This window comes from Gnatocerus cornutus, chromosome 8 (assembly GCF_029298725.1).
Source record: "Gnatocerus cornutus isolate USDA-ARS CGAHR chromosome 8, icGnaCorn1.1, whole genome shotgun sequence".
Taxonomy (NCBI): domain Eukaryota; kingdom Metazoa; phylum Arthropoda; class Insecta; order Coleoptera; family Tenebrionidae; genus Gnatocerus; species Gnatocerus cornutus.
Genome location: NC_142240.1, coordinates 1,311,910 through 1,333,709, shown reverse-complemented (window position 1 = coordinate 1,333,709; position 21,800 = coordinate 1,311,910). Strand labels below are relative to the sequence as shown.

Below are 21,800 nucleotides of genomic sequence, written 5' to 3'. Positions count from 1 at the left end.
CATCCTATCTGCAAACATTTTTTTTTAAGTTGCTTATCGTTCGTACAGTGAGAGATTGAATGACAGAAAAGTCACTAAATCTACGCGATAAAAATTGTCCAAAAAAGAGCATTTGATCATTTTTTGTTATAGCTTCAGGTAACTTTTTTATTGTTTGATCTCTAAATAAAATTTCAGTTTGATCCACAAAACAAGTCGGGAAGTCACCTTACAAACCAATCGAAATAAAGATTGACCTTTTTTGAGGGCCTAATTTATATCAAACAAATTAATTTTTCGCAATAGCCACCTTTGAAAATGAGGTTTTTAAAACCAGTAATTAAGTGAAAGTTAAACAAGGACCTATGATAGATAAGAGCGAAGGTAAACGTTTTTTGTTCGAACGGTTTATAGCCTTTGGGAAACAGTTGTTGAATTCAGTGCCATAAGGGTCGAATAACGGCCCCATACGAATTTAGATTTTTTTTGCAGAATCATAATCTGTGGTTAGTTTTTCATAAGAGAACATACTATCGCGGAATCAAAATTTCGAACATCACTTTTTGACATGGGAATGTAAATCAAGCTTTATTGTCATTGTGACTGACATACAAAGTAAATTTCTGACACTTGCTGAGCCTTTTATAAATTTTAAGGTTATAAAGACAAAGGACAGTTTACAATTTTTAAACATCAATCAATTTGATGTTCGAAATTTTGTTTCCGCGATAGTAAGAATCCTTCATTAAAATTTTCACAAAATTTCCAGTATGACAACGTCAAATTACTTTACAGAAACAAATGACTGTTTCTTCAATTAAAGACATGACTTGAAATTTTAAAGCTAAGTGAAGATGAGTTTTTATTTGATCTCTCGATATACAGTGATTTTGAAATAGTAGCGGAAAAAAATTCACGGTTTTACGGAAATACGTAGAAGACGTTTTCGGTGATTTTTATTAATTTTAAGGTAAAGATAAAAATTCCAAAATCCGGACCATACTAGGCGCCACTGATAGGCACAAAATAACTTTAACAACAACGCAGAGCATTTTCTTCGTTAATAATGTGTCTATACGTAGTAAACTTAGTAATCATTGGTGTACCATAAAAATTGGAATCAATTTCTTTTATTTTTTTCTTAAAACTTAGATAGCAATTTAAAAAACGAAACCTAAAAACTTCCTCCATTTTTCATAAGTTGTAATGGATTTTTTTCCGCCTCTATTTCAAAATCATTCTGGATACAGCCACAGGAAGAGCAAAAAAGCTTTGCCTCCGCAATGACCTAAAGATAGAAAATACCCACTTTATACACCAAAGATTTACAAAATAACCAGAGAATTTACCAGCATAAACAAAAAATCAATAATAAATACGAGTAGTTAAAAAATGTGGAACAAGGTAATGAGCATTAACAATAACGAGAGAGGTAAAAAACTAAAAGAGTCACACATCAAAAAGAATTTCTAACGGTTCATCAGTCAGAATCTAAACAAACAAAGAGTGGAAAAATAGTAAAAAATTGTTGGTGTTAGTAGATAAACAACAAAAAGTAACAATATAACCAAACAAAAATTAAAAAAATATTTTGCTATTAAAAATATACAAAACTACGAAGAATACTAATTCTCAAGAGCAAGAACAAAAAATAAGATAAAACAAGAAAAAGAAAGAACAAAGCGTCTCTTCTGTTTTTGCATCTTGAATATGGTTATCTTAGCGACTGAGAATTGATGTGATTATATCGAATGACATAAACTAATATCACTAATGACATAGACAATATCAAAGGTTGCTTATATCCAATGTATTGTACTGTAGTAATACTATCTTTAAAGTATTTGCACTTTTTAGCGTTGCAATACAATATCCTGTGACTATTTATGTGATAGTAAACCAGACCCTTATTTTTCGCGAGCGTATTTGCTGGATTAAATTAAATTTGATTTAAATTTTAACTTTGAAAAGTAATTTAACAAGAACATGGATAACAGCACAATACAAATCAAAACTACAAAACTACAATTTAATATTAAATACTATTACTTACCCAACACGGCCAAAAGAAAACACAAGGTAATACTAATTAAGAAACGCATATTTTTGTTGTAAAGCAATAAATTTGAAAGCAACTGCTTTTTATATAAATATACATAAACCGATACTTAAGATAATTCTGTATTTAAATCCTGTATTTATGCATTAAGACTAATAATAATTAGTCAATGCATTAACTTTTATTCCTCTACTTTAAATTCGCTGATAAAAATTGCAAAATGGATTATTGTGTTGAGGAATAACCTTATTTATGCGTATTATTATTAATATTAGCTAGGTTGGCTCACAGGTGAAAAAAAAGCCCAATTACAAGCCAACCACTCGATAAAATCCAGCACAAAAATAAACAGAAGTGTGTATCTTGATTTAAATTAGCAGCAGTATCAAAGAATATCTTAATGTATTTTTTGGAACAGATGAAGATATCAAGTGTGCGTTCCATAGTATCAGAGATTTATGAATTAATAGATGGGGCACATATTAAAAATTCACGTTCGGTAGAAGTAACTAAATTTAGTAACTTTTATTTTTGAGCTGTGTAACTAAGGTTATAATTTTTCTAGTGTAATGTCTTGTAAAACAGATGTCATCTAAATGACAGTTTTTGGTTGGTCATTAAAGGTAAATATTTATTTTCCAAACGAAAAAGAAGAAAATCATCAGAGCTTCAAATCGGATCCAATGATTGCTGTCCAGTTTTACCTAATTAATTTTTTGCAGTGTAAAGCAAAGTTTTTTCAGTTGTTTGGTGCGCTTTGGGAAATTGATTTTAACCATAAATTTCTGACTTTGTTCCTTTCGATCCTGTTTTCTTTCTTTTGAAACTGCTTGTCTTGTAATAGTTGATTCCATCTCGTTATATTGTCAAATTTGAATGACAAATTTGTTTGAAAGACAATGATGCCAATGTTTAATTCCTAGTTATTTTAGAAATTCAACGTAGTGACACAAAAGTATCTCTTAATTACTTCTACTGAACGTGAATCGCTAATAGTAAAAAGTCATAGAAACATATCTACGATTAGCTTTACAACTTTTGTTCTTGTCTGTTGCACGCATTCACTGGATACAATGTATACCTAGCTCTCTCGCCAGGATGGAGAGTTTTTGATTGGCCAATTTTAAAACTTGACAAACAGATTGAAAAAAATTGTAATGTGACAGTTCACAGCAAAATGAGTAATCCAACGTACTGTAACACAACAGGTTCTCTCAGCACCATAAAACCACCGACGTCGCATACTACAGACGACAGAAAGTGAACTAAAAGAGGAATTTTTGGCTCAAGACGCATTTAAACAAATTTGTGCGAGAATTGTCGAAACAGATTTTGTAATAAGCAAAGAATAGAAATGGTACAAATTAAGGGCTAACGAGTGAAATATAAATTGATGGAATATTACAACTGGCATGTTTCTGAACTAAGTCGTCGTCTGTGGAGGAATTGAGAAGCAAGCTATGAAAATCAACCACAAACTACAAAGTGCAAAGAAAGTGTATTATTAAGCGATTAGCATATGTTTTATAATTGAAACGGAAGTCACCAAACAAACGGAGAGGAAGAAGAACATGGATTTTGACAAAGAGAGAAGATTCAAGTGAAAGGAATATCCTAGTTAATAAAAATCCAAGGTGTACCTAACTAAATTGAATGAATGGAGAAACGTTCAAAGTATTGAAGAAATATAAATGGAAGCAGTAAAAAAATACATTAAAAAGCGACAATTGGATTGTTGAGAACACCAAAAGAATATGAAGCTCAGAACTGGTTAAGAAAATATGGACAGCTCTGACGACAAGTAAGAAAAGAAAGAGAAACACGCTAGGAAACCTGTGGCATTGTAGCAAATAAGATTATGTTTAAGATTTGGACAGAGGTAAAAAGGTTGACAATGAGTTGAAAGGAGTAAAAGAAGATCGTGGCACTCCGAGAGAAAACTGCGCTCTTTTCTTACACTCTACCGAGAAACAAAATCAAATTGATGTAAATAGTTGCAGATACGTCTTAAAAGACACCAACTGCATTTTCATCTTCAGAAGTCTGGGTCTAACGTTAAGTTTTCTATGTTGCTTGAACAAGCTTCTCCATTTTGCCAGATTTCTGGTGTCAGACTAGAAAAGTGTTAGTCACACGTTGGTAATTCTGCTTTTGTCATTAGTGTTTGACCTTAAACCTATTGAAAACTATGTTATGCATACTGAGAGTTGTACCAATCGTTTAATTGTGGAGCTATAAATGATCGGCTTTACCGCATTCATATTGTGGGAGTTTCCACTTGGTATAAAAAAGCTTCGGCCTATTAAGGAATGAAAGTTTTAACAATAAGCTTTATCGAAACATGAACGAAGTTGATAATGCTACACACAACAGTTCTGCAAATTTCCAATTTTTGACGGAAGTTTTAAATGCGACGAAACAGCCATGAAACGGCAAGGAAGCCATTTCTCAAGATGTTTTATGTTACAATTAATATAAATAAATGGAGATTTTCTGATTTTGGTCTTTGGAACTGTTTTTATCGTTCCAAATACTGTAAATTGATGGCAACTATGCTATTAGGAAACAGTAACTATGTTATTATTAATCTATAATATTTATGTTTCGATAATAGCTATGTATTTGAGAAGGATATTAAGTAATTCATCATGAACTCGGACGTTACTTGTTAACGTCCGCGTTTTTTTTTAATTACTTAATATCCGTAGTAAATACAAAGCTTTATCGAAACATGGACGAAGGTGGCAATGTTACCACTCAACAGTTCTGCAAATTTCCAATTTTTGACGGAAGTTTTGAATGCGATGAAACAGCGAGAAAAGCATTTTCCAAGATATTGTATGTTAGAATTAATATAAATAAATGCAGATCTTCAGAATGTTTTTAATTTTGGTCATTGAAGTTGCTTTCGTTTGCATAAAAACGTTAAATATTTTGGATTAATGGCAACTGTGCTATTATGAGACGGTAACTATGTTATTATGAATCATCACTATTATGATGTACTTTACATGTAAGCATACAAAGGTATTAGATACATCTTAATGTTCATGTTTCGATAAAGTTCTTTTTCGTAATAGGTGTATGTTAAATGGATTTATCAATACTGTTTTCTATCTTGTTAAGTTAGCTTTAACAGCCACGGCCGTTAAATTTAGTTTAAACAGCCACGGCCGTTAAATTCATTTATCAGGCCAAGGACCTGTTAAATAGTGTCAAAAACACCAAATTATCAAATTTTATTTGAAATTAAATTCCATAGAAACTTAAATAATTGAACTATTTCTTGGACAATTTCTAATTCTAACTTTTTCCAATAGAAACACTTTGTCTGGAGCTTCCAGTAGATATTTAGTTACTTACTCTGCATCCAAAACTGCAGTTTTTTTTAGTTTGTAGCCTTCAGAATTTTTTTTGAGCAAAGTAAATAACTTCCTTACCTAGACAAAAACACGTTGAACAACATTCGGCCGATATTGCATTTAACAGGCGCGGAGATTTTATACGCCGCGGCTGACGCCTTGGCTTTACAAACATCTCCTTGCCTGTTATAGTTATTAACGACATAAGGCCGATATTAAGCATTTAACCGGATTTATTATTTTCCAAATCTCTGCATACACCGTATTTCAACTGAAACTGTGACCCCAATTTTGGAGGTGTCAAGTGTATGTAAGTGCAGAGTGTATCTGGACAGCTAGTGATTCTCTCCAATCTATTCCAGGCTTTAAAGTGTTAAAAACTGACACGATTAGATTCAACTACAACTCATTTGCTGTTACATTGGAGGTTTCATTACACCTAACCTACAGTCACAATATTAAGACAGGAATGTTCATGTAACGAACAACATTGACCATTAGTCTCTAAATTTGTGCAATATCAAAAATATTTTCTGGTTTCTGTCAGGTTGACGTGTTTGTCGATATATCTGATATCACCAGCAAACCCAACAAAAGTAAAAATGTAACTAGGTGATACAGTCCTATACACAATTTCGTGGACAGTCCCAAAATTTGGGCATGTGTTGAAGTTTGGATTACAGATTCAGTTGAAATATGGTGTAGTACAATGGTTACGGAGCATTTGATAAAATGGAGCAGATTTCAAGATATTAGTTCTTGATATGAGGATTTCTAACACTGACGGTTGTCTGACACGAACAGGGTTTATCCGAAACTGTAGTAAACTCACCAGATCTTCCAATTTCAACTCGTTGTGGATAATATTACGTAACATCATTACAGAAGCGATTACTCGGCGGCAATGTAGGCTTTTACCAAGAAGTAGATTATTAGAAAAACCTCTTGGAGGATAGACGCCGTCTAGTAAAACAGACAAATATTTTAGGAATCTGCGTTGTACCTGCTCTAAATCTGTAATGTGAACAAGATATAACGGCGACCATACAACTGATGTATACTCTAATTTAGGCTGACTTAAGCAAAGTATAAGAGTTTCAGTACTTGAACATAGAATGTCTTTCTGCAACATCTAATGACGAAACCCAAAGGATTTATACTTCGATGCAACTATAGTCTCTTTGTGTTTAATACAGTTTAGTTTGGTATCGAACGTAACACCTAGATCAGGTCAGGTCAGTTCATCAGTCGTGATAATGTGTCATTGTCAAATGCGTATGAATAGGTTAAAGGAAGCAAATCTAGACAATTGTTAAATGAGCGATTAGAAAATAGAGTAAAATATTTACCACTCGAATTAAATCGAAAATCTAGTTCCACCAATAAATTGGATACATAGAAAGCAACCGAATATTGTTTATTTTTATTATATCTTGGCCCTTTCGTGTTAAAGAAAATTTCCTTCTATTTTAATGTGCGTTGCGAATTCTTACCACAAAAAATTGCTTTTAAATAAAGATTACGTTAAGTTAGCTAGAGAGTTAATAATTATTAACTTTGTAAAAGATTTTCTTTACTTTTATGAGAAAGGTTCATGTGTGTATAATGTTCACAGTTTAATACATTTAGCCGACAATGTAGATAAGTTTCAAACCAATTTAAGGTTCAAGTGAACCCACAAATGATGACATTTTCCTACGAGAGATGGCACAATTTAAAATGTGAATGTTACAGTTGTATTTGATTTTTTATAGTATCATTTGTTTTACCATGATGCTCTTGTGGAGTACTACTACTGATCAATAGGATGTGCTGTTTTGGGGATTGAGGAGGTACGGTGGAGTTATTTGAAGTATGGTCTCTACAAAATGGTCACATGAAAGAATAGAAATAAAATTGAAGGGTTCGGGCGTAAAAAATAATTTTCGGATTTTTATTTCATCCATATTTTTATGCGTTAGAATATGAGATAAGTTATAGGACAACTCCAAAAGCAGCTCTTTTAAATATTAGTTTTTTATAATTGAATAGGGTTACGCAACAACCAGCTACTGTTGTCTAAAAACGAAGATTATGGCTATTCAAGCCTTAATTCTACCGATTCTGTAGTGCAAAACTGCAGTAACACTAATGTAGCACCTCAGTTGGACTATTAGCTTTAAGAATTTTAGGTCCATATGAGACTTAACAGATGGTAGAAGAGGTACATCAATTTTTTTTTGTGGGCTGAATCTTTGTTGCATATCACCATTCAATTATTGTTATGATATTAACTTTTCATTTTTTGGAATATTTTTCGGCTCTTTGTAACTTAACATGTTTTAAGTCCAAGCCCTTCATAATATAAAAGTAGGTACGCCACACTATGATACTAAACATATTAATTTTTGTACTTCTTTAATAAAAATTATAAATGTTTACATTCATACATAGAGAATCAATGCTTTGTGAGCATACGAGATTAATTCGTTTAAATTTAATTGACAAAAAGTGCGTATTGCTGCAGATGTCCAAGCATCAACAATTACTCATATGTATTTGGAAACACAAATTCTTAGACGACATTTTTCTAACATTAAAAAAAAAGAAGTTTTACACTATTGACGACAACGAAATGTGTACGGTAAATTGTCTATTTATGACAATTAATGACAGTAGTTAGTTAAAATCGGCTAAACATTGAACCGAAGTCGAAAAAACAAGAGCCATTGCAAAATTTAAAGAAAACCAGTCGTCAAGAGCAGTGGCTGCTGATTAGTAAGGGTTGTATAGCTAATATAAAATGTTTAGAGAAAAATAAAATAAAAAGTCACTGCTCAAACCTTCATTCACATTATGGAAATTAATACAAAAATAAAAAAAAAATAAGAAAAAAATACAAATTAAAACTAACTTTCTTATAGGATAAATCAGAACATAATACATGGTCTGGCAACACTTATGAACACCCCCAAAATCGCCTTTAATTTCAAAGATAAAAATGTGCAAGTTTACATAAAATTGACGCAAAAAATTGTTTTTTATCACCGTTAGTTTGGCGTCGCGACGTGTAAAAATGTTTAGCGATTTTTGAGTTGAGTTGAATAATTCAAATTCTTTTTAGCATAACTGCGATAAAAATATATCAATTTTTATTTTAAATCTAATACAAATAGTGTGTAAAATTTGAAAAAAAACCTTACAACTTAGTTTTGAAAATTGCAAACTACATTTATTGTAAGAAAGTCAATTTCAATTAACGCGGACATGTTTAATTTTTCTGGACCCTACAAATTGTTAATTAACATAAAAAAGACCACAATTTAATTTTACGATTTAAAGTGAACTAAGGGGTAGATGACATTTGTGATACAAGATGTTGACATTTGGTATAAAAGTAGTTTCCCATTTTGACTATAAATTTGAAAACTAACTTGATAAAAAACATATTTGTTTCTCATCAAACTTTGAAAACAATTTGCATAAATTACAACTAAGATATTAAAAAAAAATCAAAGATTGGTTCCACAAACAAAATTAAAAAATTACATTTTTAAAGCGAGCGTCGCAGCCGCCAAAACTATTAGCTAGATTTTTCTGCATCTTGCACAATATTATGAAAGAAAGAAATACAAACAGTAGCAGCAACTTTAAATAAGTTTTTGTCTCTGTCAACACATGCATATTTGGGCTAAAAATAAACCTCCAGTCGAACATATAATTTTTTCTGCATTTCGTAAGAACAAGCCTTATAGAGTATTTTAATGGGCAATTGTATGAATCACACAGCGTGTTTGATGCAGTTTTTTGCCCGTAAGAAAAGAATATATCAACAAGGCGACGAAAGCGCATTCTATAATAAGATAGAGAAAATTATTTGAATTATTTCCAGGCCGTTTGAGGACACCACTTCCTATATCATAGTTTTTGATCGAAATGTGTCATAGTATCCCAGCTTTAATTTTTTTTTCGACTATTCTGTGATACAAAGTGTATTTTATTTATCCTAATTTATGGTAAATATATGAGGGAAATATTTAAATAACTTGTATATTGAAAAAAAAGCAATTATAATAGATATTAACGAAAGTTATCAAAAAATACACATATCTTAAAAACTGTAAATTCAAAAATTATAGAAAAATTCCCACATTTTTCTGAGTCTACAAGGCAAGTCATGTTAAAATTTGAAGTGAATTTAACCACCAGTTTAAAAGAAAACAGCTAAAAAGTACCTAAAAACTAAGTTTTTTGATATAATCTTGAAAACCGTAGGACAGTTTTTTTTTTTAAATTTTATGTGATGATTTAGAATAAAATTTTACATCTTCAGGATTTTTTTTTTAATTTTTGAATTTACCGTTTTTCAGATAGGGGGTACACTTGAACCTTAATTCCAATTCTTAGACTTGTGCAACGACCATTTTGATAATTGAGAAAAAAAGAACGACATGTAACATCACTAGAGCAATGTGTTTCTTGATTATTTCATAAAAATCACCTGTGATTGTAAATTTGCGAACTATTTTTATTTTAATTTTATAATTATTTGGGTAAAATCAAATAGACAAACTCCTGTAAAGTGCAACAAATACGTGTTGAATTATTGGAAATAAACATGTCTAGCATTGCTCCTGCAACAACATCAAAATGCACATCAAACCTAATTCATACAAATTGTGATGTTACACATTGTAACAGTCAAATTTAGAAGGAAGAACAGAAGAGAAATTTTTGGGCAACCAATATAACGCGCATCCAACGGCGCGAAGGTGGAAAGTTTTTGTAACCATCGTCAATACTTTTTCTGGAGTATCGTGACTGGGTTTTTCACCTTGGTCTTCTTTTTTTTCCGTTTTGGTGGTCGTACTGAAAGGAGCGTATCTGGGGAACGCTGTAGAAAAGCCTCAAAAGTGGTAATCGTGTGTTGGTGAAGACCTTTTGTGGCAATCGACGCTAGGTCGGATATAACAGCAGAATACCCTAGTTTGGGCCAGGGAAGTGCCCTCGACTTCGGTCGGATTTTGAGTGTTCCGGAACCACCCCAAAGCTGGACATCTCTGAGGCCGCCCACCATCTAAAGGTAAAAATCATTTCCAATATAAGCACTCTGTGATCGTCCACCTAAAACTCTTCGTAATTCTATATTTTTGTGCCGGTTTTGGTTTTTCCTTCGTGTCCACGTGTTCTGATCGGTCATGGGGTTATAGTCGTTTCTTTTGTGGACCCAGAAGTAAATTCGGTAATTACAGGCCTCTCTCACCATTGTCTCTTGTATCTCTCTCGTCTCCGTTTTATCTTGGCAACATCGTCGGATATTTTCCATCTCGGCTCCACCGATTCCAAGAGTGGTCCGTGAGTTCAGTCACTGCAGAAGGGCAAGGAGTAGAACCATCCGCGAGAAGACGTCCCAGCGAGATTTGAGATAAGGCCAGTTTTTGTACTATTCCATTTGGGTTAAGTTCTTCAGACATTAGGTTTAATTTTTCTTTGTTTTAAGTCCTTCAGACAGTAATCTGTTACAAATATTCAGGTTTGAGTTAGTTAAGATCGATTGATTGCCGTGCCGGTTTGTCAATTGTTTGTCGCGGGCGCGAGCGGAGGCCGAAATTTGCAGCTGCGATTTTCGCGAAGTGCGCCTAGACGGTAGGTGATTGCGCCGAGCAATCAAAGAGCGGAATTGGTCGCGTAGCGCTAACCGGTCAAACTGCGTGGAATTGAATATTTTGTATTTTTGTTGATAATTAATTGTTTCTAGAGTATCTTGTTTATTGCTGTAACTATTCATATTTGCCTATTTGTCATTTTAACTTCGATAGATATTATACATATAGATTTTTGTTGATACTTGTTTACTGTTGTCCCTTCTCTCAACGCCCTGTACACTAATAAGGTAAGTTTTCGGGTTTTTAACGAGCCTAGTGGCGCTGAGTTTTGGTATTGAAAACCCGTGGCGCCCTTCAGGTATTTTTTTTTTGGTTTTTGAACCCCCGCCTCCCGTCAGGGTTGGCCGAGCCGGTACCCAAAACGCGCGCTAGGCCTGAGATTGCCATTTAAAGTTGTAATTTCAGACAGCGGTACACAATTAAAAAGTTCTGAATATATTCGATTTTCAAAAGAATGGAACTTTACATTCATAAATAGCTCGCCATATCACCAACAATCAAATGGCCAATCCAAACAATAAAAAAAATGCTCAGAAAACAAATTGAAGAGGGAAAAGGTTGTAATTTTGCTTTATTGGATGTAATGGCACGTTTTGAATTCAAAAGTACCGCCGCCGCGGTGCGAAACTGAGACCGCCACCCGCCCGCCTGGCGGAAGATACGGAGAGGGGTGTTGTCCAGTGGAGATCATTTCCGTCCGGTATTCCAGAGAGTGCACGTCGTCTTTGCTTTGAGTGGTGCCGCCATTGTTGTAAAAAAAATTCTTTAGTTGTGACTTCGCGCTACAGCTTTCGTTTTTTTCTTTTGTTTATTGATTTGTTTCGTTTCTTTTATTAATTCTTGCATGTTTTAACATTTAGTTTTTATTAATTGTAAACTTTAATTAGTAGAAGTTAAGTGACTAAAAAAGTAGCCCATAAGCTCATATTAAAAAAGGTATGTAAAATGTTAATTTATTTCTGGGTCGAAAGCTTTAATTGTTAGCAGGTTTCAAATTAACTTTTTACAATAGTCACCTTTGAGAATGATGTTTTTAAAACCAGTATTAAGTGAAAGTTAAAGAGTGTTACGAGAAGATTCTGGAAGCTTCGAGCGCCAGCGCTGGAACGTTCCGTTCTGCTCTAGAGCGAGCGGTTCGTGGAATAATTCTTATTCATACGCGGAACTCCCGAATATTCTCGCAGCGCTCCAGCATTAGGCTAGTAGTAGGGGAATATCTGTATATAGGGGAGTAGCGATAGGATTGTAGATAGTCTAGAATTTGGAAGTCCTGTAAAGTGAATAATTGTGAAGTACGAGAGTATTCATAGTGAACAATAAAATTGTTATTGTTACAAGCGAGACGTTTGATTTTTCGGCCAACGTGACAAGAGATATGATTAGAAGCGAGAGTAAATGTTTTTTGTTCGAAACGGTTTTTATATTCTTTAGAAAATAGTTGTTGAATTCAGTGCCATAAGCGTCGAATAACGGGTAATCCAAAAAGTTTTGCCCATTTAAATTTCGATTTTTTTTGCAGAATCATAATCTGCAGGGGTGTCTGATATTAAGGTTAAAATATTTGCACTTTATTCAGGTACACCTGTATGTAAGTACATAATCAAATTGGATATTCTATCAGCTTGTTATAAATTTAAAGATTACATTAATCTGGTATTTGCAAACGTTATTTGGATTATTTGGATTACGATTTAAGTGTTATTATTTTTTAAAAGTAGGACATTCTTCTATTAATCCTATAATTAAATTATTTTAATCTCAGACACAACGTTAAAAACGTCAATTTTTTAACTAAATTAATTAATAGTATATTAAAACACCGAGTTTCATAAGGGAATTTTTTAGGCACGAATCCAAGTTTATAAAACGAGCGGCAAAGCCGCGAGTTTTATAATGGATGAGTGCCTAAATGGCCTTATGAACGAGGTTTTTATATTATTTTTCCTAATTTGTTCTTGTAACACAGCTATTTTCGCTATTTTCCAATTCGTTTTCAGTGCTAGAATATCCATTTCGATACGGAATGTTAGAATAGCATTGTTTCAATAGCAACTTGGGAATGTTTAACATACAAATTAGGAAATAGTATATTAAAACACCGAGTTTCATATGGCAATTTTTTTGGCACGAATCCAAGTTTATAAAACGAGCGGCAAAGCCGCGAGTTTTCTAATGGATGAGTGCCTAAATGGCCTTATGAACGAGGTTTTTATATTATTTTTCCAAATTTGTTCTTGTAACAGAGCTATTTTCGCTATTTTCCAATTCGTTTTCAGTGCTAGAATATCCATTTCGATACGGAATGTTAGAATAGCTTTGTTTCCATAGCATCTTGGGAATGATTAAAATACAAATTAGGAAAAATTAATTAAATTAGCTAGTTTTTTTGTACCTCGAATTGTATCAACAGTTGAAATTGTGTGGATACCAATATACAGAGATTGGCAACACTCGTAGTCACCCCAAAATCGTCTATAGTTTTTAAGATAAAATTTTAAAAATTTGTATACGCTTAATAATTAACAAAGCTATAACTGCTGACCCAAAATGTTATGTTTTATCAGCGATAGTTTTGGCATTCGTGAAAGTTTGTTAAACACACTAGCTAGTTCTTCATTCCATCTAAATGTGTTAAAAATATCTCAGTTGTTTTTTAAGATTTAATGCAAATAAGATCAAAATTTGAAGACAAATTGCTGCTTTATCACATTCATTACGTCAAAATTGGGAACTACGTTTACACCCATCTGTCAAGATCTTGTGTCACTAATGACATCTATCCTTTGGCTCGCTTTAGATTGTAACAAAAGCCTTACTTGGTGAAATTGTCGCTTTGTCGATGTTAATTAACGATTTCTGGTGTTCATAAAATGCAACATGCCCGTGTTAATCAAAATTAACCTTTATAAGTGTGAATGAAGTGACTTGTGAAATTTTGGTGTAAACGTAGTTTGCCGCTGCGCTGTCATAATTTTGAAAACTAACTTGATAAAACAACGTTTTTTTCGCAAATTTTAAACACAATTTGCATTAGATTTAAAATATAAACTCAGACATTTGTATCACAGTTATGTTGAAAAAAAATTGAATTCGCGAATATTTTTGCAAAAACTCAAAAATCGCTAAAAATTATACTTCTTAGGCGTCGCCACGCCAACCAAACTTTGATAAAAACAAATTTTTGCGTCAGTTTCTAGAGCTTTGTCAACTATGAGCGTATGCAAATTTTCAAAATTGTAACTTTAAAATTAAAGACGATTTTGAGGGTGGACAGAAGTGTTGCCGGACCCTGTATAGTTCAATGTGGCGTACGAAGGTTCTTAAACACATGAGGGGTAATAACTCATAGCTATACATTCATAGAGAAAATGTAGTAGAATAAAAGATTTGATTAAAATTATAAAATTATTTTTTTCTATAGTAGCTTTTAAAGTGTGCTTTATTTCTCAAAAAATGCAAGGCTAACTTGCGTTTTAACATCAAGAGTAGATAAAGTGCTACTTTAACATCAAGGGTAGATAAAGTGTTTTAAATTTTATTTATTTAATTTTTACATTAATTTAAAGTAATGGTAACATTAATGGTACAATTCTCGTTTCCTCAGACGTTTAATATTTTTGAAATAGAACTTGCATTCATGATTTCGTCGTGGGTTATCTCTACAGATGACGAAGTCGTGGCTGAATTTGTGACCAAATCTTCGCAAAGAATCTGATTCGAAACTGCAATTTTTCTTCTATGTAGTTTTCTGCTACCGAGGATGATTTCCATCCGCCTATTCTTTTACCGGTGATGAGATCATCACCCTTGTTGCCTAACATCATAGCGGCCAAGCGGCGAAATTCTTCAGGGTCTGACGGCTTTAGAAAATTAGCAATCATCTTCGAAATCTTGTATAATGTATTGGCTGAACGATACACTTTTTCTGTCTGTAGTTGACGAAGAATTTGTGAGGAACGTTTTTAGGACGCAAACTAACTCCACATTCTTTATCGGTTACACAAAACGACCGATCTTTCTTGGTTTTAGTGTCAATAAGTGAAACAATAATTACTGACTGTCGATCCTCAATGTTGGAAACTTGTAACTTGTACAATTCATCTGATCTGCAAGCCCTGTGCAAAGCCATTACAGCAACAACCTGTAAGTTAAAACCCAATTTTACATTTTATCCTATCCAATAAATCTACTACCTTTGCTAATAAAATGTCATCATCTGACGCATCTACCAAGAATTTAATATTCTCATTTGGCTCAAAGATCTTGGATTTCTTGGGCTTTTAGCCTTCACTTTGCTTCTTTAGTAGTGAAATTAGTTTGCAATATCTGAAAGTTATTATGACATTACGTTGACACTATTTTAAAAACATCTTACCTTGAAATGTCGCAGTTTTCATTTACCAACAATGTGCTTTTTAGCATTGAGTAATAACACCATAAACTTGAAGGTTTGACTTTTTTAGACTTTTGAGAAAAATGTGCAAGGAGCACTTTCTCGCTAACACCACTAATACTTTTTTCACTTCTCCATCTTTGAAAAGTGTTGTATTCTTTTTCGTATATTAGGCGAGATTTTTCAGGCAGCAGCTTACGTACAGCAGTTGCAGCTTCTTCTTCTACGTCTGCAGGAAGTTCTAAATCGATCTCGCACATGATAGTTTTCGCGATTTTTGAAAATGAAAAATTTGTTTACAGCAGCCGTTCCATTGGCTATCATGATACATTCTTTTAATTAATATTAGTTTTTCTTTAAAAGTTGCTCTATAGAAAAAAATAGTGTATTATACACGACGATAAAGGATCTTTAACCATCTCGTGAAGTTAATCCACCCGTGGCTGCGCCACTCGTGTATTAACTGTCTTCACTCGATGGTTAAAGTGGTCCTTTATCGTCTTGTATAATAAATAACTATTATTTGCTTTGTTTGAATTTAAGTCGATGTCACATAAAGCGCACGCGCACGATCACAACAGCCTACTTTCGGGTCAGAAAACCTACCTCCATGGCTGGTTTACAATCGCAATAACAGACGTACGTTAAAATTCTCCTGTATCGGGTCTGTTAAATTCAAAGGGTACGTTAAAATGGAGAAATTTATTTTATGATACAGAATAGCTATTTGGGCCCTGCAGTGTTAAATCTGACTATTTTAACGTAGCCCTTAAATTTAACAGACCCGATACAAAATATCCCCCAATATGCGTTATTCAACACGGTCTATGGCGACTTCTGAAAAAGCCATTACTGCTGCGTTTACTCTTGAGGAGACGAGTCGACTACTAAAGAAAAGATTTCTGAAAGTTATACGTATACATACAACATACAAGCACACAAGCGATATAAAAATTATCTAAAAATTCCGAGGGTATTGGAGTATAATTCAAACTCGTATAATTTATTATCCCACATTGGTCAAGCTATGCCATTACGAAGCAAATGTAAGGCTAAAGATATTTTATTAGCTAAAATTGTTATTGTTGTGACCAAAACTTTACATTAATGTACTAATGAAAAAAATCGCAACCGTTTCATTTCTATCAGTTTTTCCAACAGAACTTTTGAGAAGTAACAACTTTAAACCCAAGCTTAAGCTAGCTGCGTCGTTTTTCTGCGCAGTTACAAGGGTTCTGTTTGTTTTCATACTGTTTAGAACAAACTGTTTATAACAAAGTGCACAATGTCACTATCAAACAAAAAATTACTTGTTTAAACTCTTGTTTAAGTTTGTATTTTATGGTGTTTTTTATAGCTTATATGACGTTTCTCGAGGTGGGCGCTAAAGTTTTGCACTGCTGGTTTTGTTTTTATTTTTTCTGAGTATGACAAATTTTCATTTTTTTCTTAATCTATTCGCACTTACTACAGCTGTATATAATAAAGTATATTTAATATTTATGTCTCCGAGGCTCTAAAGAGAGTGCTACTTGGATGTAGAAAGGAAGATATATTTGTCCGCAAACATTTTCAAGTGCTTTGAGAGAAAAGTAGGATTAGTGTTTTGGGAAGAATAATTACGAATACAACAAAAAAATATATTCAAGGGGATCTTGATTAAATACACGGGGGGACATCGTATTATATTATTATAATTATATTATTGCAGCAACTCTTTCAAGATTTTTGCTGGAGTATAAAAATTGAGCAACCAACTTTCCCAAGCCTGTGTTCTTTCTGCGTTTACAAATTGTGGCAAAATTGGACGCCGTTATTAATTTTTTTCTTCCTTTATCCAAATGACACTATCTGCTTGTAGTAGCGTGAATCGTTCCAATTGTTGAAGTTGTTCATCAGAGCGATTTAGACTTTTAGCGTTTCACTATATCCGGTTTTTGGCAACGCACGCCATAATCTTTATCTTGGATGTTAGTTTTTTGTCCTTTTTATGTAACTTTTGCCCTCTGGTTATTTTTTGAAACCTTTTAATGTCGTCTGCTTTCAAATTTATGAATTGATTTATTCGGTTTATAAATATTTCTTCGCAAATATGTGTGAGATTGTCTTGTGTTGAATTTTGTCACAATTGAATTGAAACTTTCTACGGTATTATATTATCGAAGTCGTGAAGCAAACTTTGAATGGTTTGCAATTAGTCTGTTTATGAATTTTAGTTGATTTAAAAAACCTGGTAGATCCTTATCCAAATTGGGTTCATCCTTTTTGGTACAAAAGTAGGTTTGGCAATTCGCATGTTTTTAGAAAACAATCGAGGTACTAAATAGATTAAGAGTTCAATGAAAATATTCAGTTTACATTACAGTTACATGTTGAAAAAAAATAGGTAATTGAAAATGCAAAGAGTTCAGAAAAAAGAAAGAGAAGACGTCCAGAAGACGTGTTTTGTCTTTGGTCTTTGTGTCACAGCACACAGAAGTTTTTTGTCAGGAGGATGATTTAATGATGACCCATTGACTATCGAACAATTTATCAGAAAACAAATAAAATAATTGCACTGTTTTCTGCAGATTCTTCAATATATACTTTTCCAAGTTGAGACTCGTTATTATGGCCCTGCAATAACGATTACCGCAAACATTAGCAGTGGTTTCGACGTTGTAAAAGAACCCTGTCATAAATTAGTTCTTAGGTAGTCCGATAGGTCTCAAACCAGGACCGGGCCGCAATTTTTTTTGCTTTTCTTCTTTCATTTTAAAATTTAGTAAATAAAATAAATCCCTGATTGGTATAATTTGAATATTAAAACAAAAAAAAAAAACAAACAATTGAAACAATTAATCGGAATCATAATCACTTACAGACTCATCGCTATCTTCTTCTAAATTAATAACAAAAGGTCTAAAATTTGGCGACACAAAAGTATTCTCTACATCAACAACATGCCTGATACAATTTTTCCAAGTTTCCGATGTTATATGCAGCTTCTTGGCGTATTAAATCAACAACTTTTGAGCTTAGCGCCGGGAAAGTATTTTTTCTTCTAATTCATCTTTTTAATGTGCTCCAAATCAACTCAATTGGGTTGAGAACACAGTAATATGGCGGAAGACGAAGAACGATGCGGCCCTGTTCTTTTGCATATTCATCTATCCTAAATTTTTTAGGAATATTTAAGTTTTTTAATTTTTTTAGTAAACTGAGTTTTGTCTGTTGTCCTGACGGTAGAGCTATTTGATGATCCTCCATGTATTTGATAATATCAGCTTTTCTGCTCGCCATTGTTGGGACCTTGTTTGCTCAAGACTACCTGATTAACCCTTAAAACCTGCCCTTATTAGGATTTACCAACGGGTTGAGGGTATTATGGAATTCTCTCTAAATTTTCCAAGAAGACGAGAGGAGAAAGTTTTTCTAAGACTATTTGAATAGAGTTCAAGTAAACAAAAGTACCTGGCAGACGTCATTAAATTATAGTTTGTACAAAATTTTTTTCCCAAATTTTCCACCAAATGTTGCCCTTGTGCATGGCTACAGAAATTGAGATGAACTAACTCTTGTGATAGGATAGTTTCAGATTCAGAAAATTGTTGGATCAAATCTTGGTGTTGACAAAAAAATTTTTATCAAAAATACAATTTAAAATTTCCAAACACCAAATTTCGTCAAAAAATGTTGACGCGTGTTTTGATCCTACCATTATCAGAGCGATGATTAAACAGTTTGATCTAATTTAAAACTAATTTTATCCTTATCCAATATACAACATCATTACGCTAATTAGCAAACTTTTGTCAAATTATCATTGGACACATCAAGAGCATTTAAATCATGACAAAAAAAGTTTTGGTTGAATTGGCTTATGATAGGTATGTATGTATGGTTTACTATTAAGCACTGTTGTGTCCGGTGCGGTCCTGGTCGAACCCAGTGATGAGTTGCAACCACAATTTATGGTCTGCATTGTAGAGCCATTTAACTTTTACAAAAAGATGTACCCTCATAAAAACGTGTACTTTTCCAAGGTGAGACTCGTTATTATGGCCCTGTTTCGAGGTTGTAAAGAACCCGTCGTAAATTAGTTCTTAGGTAGTCCGAGAGGTCTCAAACCAGGACCGAGCCGCATTTTTTTTTGCTTTTCTCCTTTCATTTTAAAATTTAGTAAATAAAATAAATCAATGATTGGTATAATTTGTATAATAAAACAAAAAAAAAACAATTGAAACAATTAATCGGAATCATAATGACTTACAGACTCATCGCTATCTTCTTCTAAATTAATAACAAAAGGTCTAAAATTTGACTAGAATGGTATGAGGCATTGTCCATTACAACGGAGTTTAGCGGAAGTTTTGGGATTAGAATTTCAGAAAACCATTCTTCAGAAAGTTTTGCGTCCATATCCTGATGATAATCCGCTGAACAGTTCATTATATTTTTGGCGTATAACAGTAGGCCATTTTTTTTACTTACCCCTATCATGGCCTGCATACTGTAAAGCGGACACTTGTAATAAAAAATACAAAATTCAACATGAACTTCACTTTTGACCATTCTAGTCCGTCGAGTCCGCACTATATGGCAAATTGGCCAAATTTCTTTCACAGTGAGATCCTGCAACTTTATTAGAGAACAGAAAAGTAGTATGTTGGCTTCCAATGGGAATATTACACATTGGAAAGCTCAACACAGCTACTCCGCCAGTTCAAAGGCCTGCTGTAATCCGGGGAAACGGCCAGTGTACAGGTCCGAACTTAATAAATGTTACGACTGTTTGAAAGCACATTTTAATTTGAAATAACTGAGAAAGCTTTTTATTTTGTGCATTCGGATTATTGTACATATTATGTATTGTAGTACATACGTCAATGTTAATACTCAAACAATTGTACTGATTATGGTTTATTAGGACATACTGACAAATTTTTTGTCTAGACAATTTTGTAGCGATTTTTAATTAGTTTTATTCATGACACATGGATAATACAAAAATAATAATAACAATTTTCAATACTTACAAGTAACAATTATTCCTCTTCACTACCGTCGTCTAGTACTTCTTCATCACTCTCGTCATTTAAATTAATTATCAAATCGTTAACCCTTGGAATTGACGAAAGATATGAATTTTCGATGTCAATCACGTGTTTGACACAATTATTCCAAGTTTCGGCGCCAATATTATTAACTTAATTAGCTCTAATTGTGTCGACGACACTTCTACTCAAACTAGGTGAGCAGTTATTCCGGCGAACCTTTTTTTTAAGATCAGCCCATATCATTTCTGTAGGATTCAGTATACAATAATATGGAGGCAATCTCAAAACATTATGACCGTTTTCCTCGGCTATCTTATGAATTTTATATTTAGGCGAAACATCTAAATCCTTAACTATGCGAAGTAATTGATCCTTTTTTGCTTTTTCTGGTCTTTCAATCTTATTCCGGTCCAGGTAATTAATTATATCTTGCTTCTTTGTGGCTTGGTTTGTTTTTTGTTAATTTGCTTGGAATGGTACCTTGCGGTATCCATAACAATCACGGAGTTTGGTTGGATGTTTGGAAGTAATTGTTGTACGAACCAACAAAGAATAATTCATGTCCTTGTGATAGTCAGCAGAGCAGTTCTTTATATTTCGTGCTGATAGCAGTAAACTATTTTGCACCCATCCATTGCTACCACCAGCATGCAAAATGATAACACGTTTATCTCGTGATGGAGGAGTTTTTAAGCAACAGTCTACGGTTCCATCCGTGAGGTCTTTGCGAACAACATCATGCGTGTCGTACCAGGTTTCATCCAAAAAAATTATTTCACGGTCTTCGGAGCGATAGTTCCTGATTTGATTTATATACTCAGTCCAGAGTTTTTTCAAGCGTGAGGATTCCATAATTGCCATTCGCGTATCTAATGTTTTGTAATGAGACCCAACACTTCTTAAATATATTCTGAATGTTTCATCGCAATAATCAACGTCGTATCCGCTATCTTTTAGTCTTTGTTTGAGGGTTGCAGTTGTTGGCACGATGTTCTCGGTATACATCTTGTATATCATCTGTTTAATTTCGACAACTAAATTCTCACTGATTCTGACAAAACTTTTTTTGTCGCACCGTTTTCTCTCAAAGTCATTCTTTTGCAAAATTTTCTGCACCGTTGTAATAAGGAACTCTTGTTAGTGTGCATCTTGTTTTCACTGGATGAGGGCATTTCATTTTAATTAATTCCTCGTGGATATTTGCTACAATTTCTTGAGCATCCGGGTGAAGATGACGCCTTTTTTTGGGTTGCGGCTGATCAACGGCGTCCATATCTTCGTTAACGACATTTACATTGTCATTTACGATGTTCACATTTTCGT

General features: G+C 33.3%; 1 protein-coding gene across 1 annotated transcript; it reads right to left on the bottom strand.

Annotated features, from left to right (window-relative positions):
• Positions 1-20,627: 20,627 nt before the first annotated feature.
• Positions 20,628-21,571, bottom strand: LOC148169334 (uncharacterized). Its single transcript, XM_088044149.1, has 3 exons — positions 21,553-21,571; positions 20,958-21,511; positions 20,628-20,912 (listed from the first exon to the last, which is right to left on the bottom strand). The coding sequence occupies exons 1-3, from the start codon at positions 21,569-21,571 to the stop codon at positions 20,628-20,630; spliced, it is 858 nt and encodes a 285-aa protein (XP_087900275.1).
• Between the last annotated feature and the right edge of the window lie 229 nt (positions 21,572-21,800).

What these genes read in the sequence shown, in the direction of transcription:
- LOC148169334 (XM_088044149.1), bottom strand. An exon ending in ATTGTTATGGATACCGCAAG is followed by an intron (nt 20,913 to 20,957) that starts GTACCATTCCAA and finishes CAAGCCACAAAG; the next exon opens with AAGCAAGATATAATTAATTA.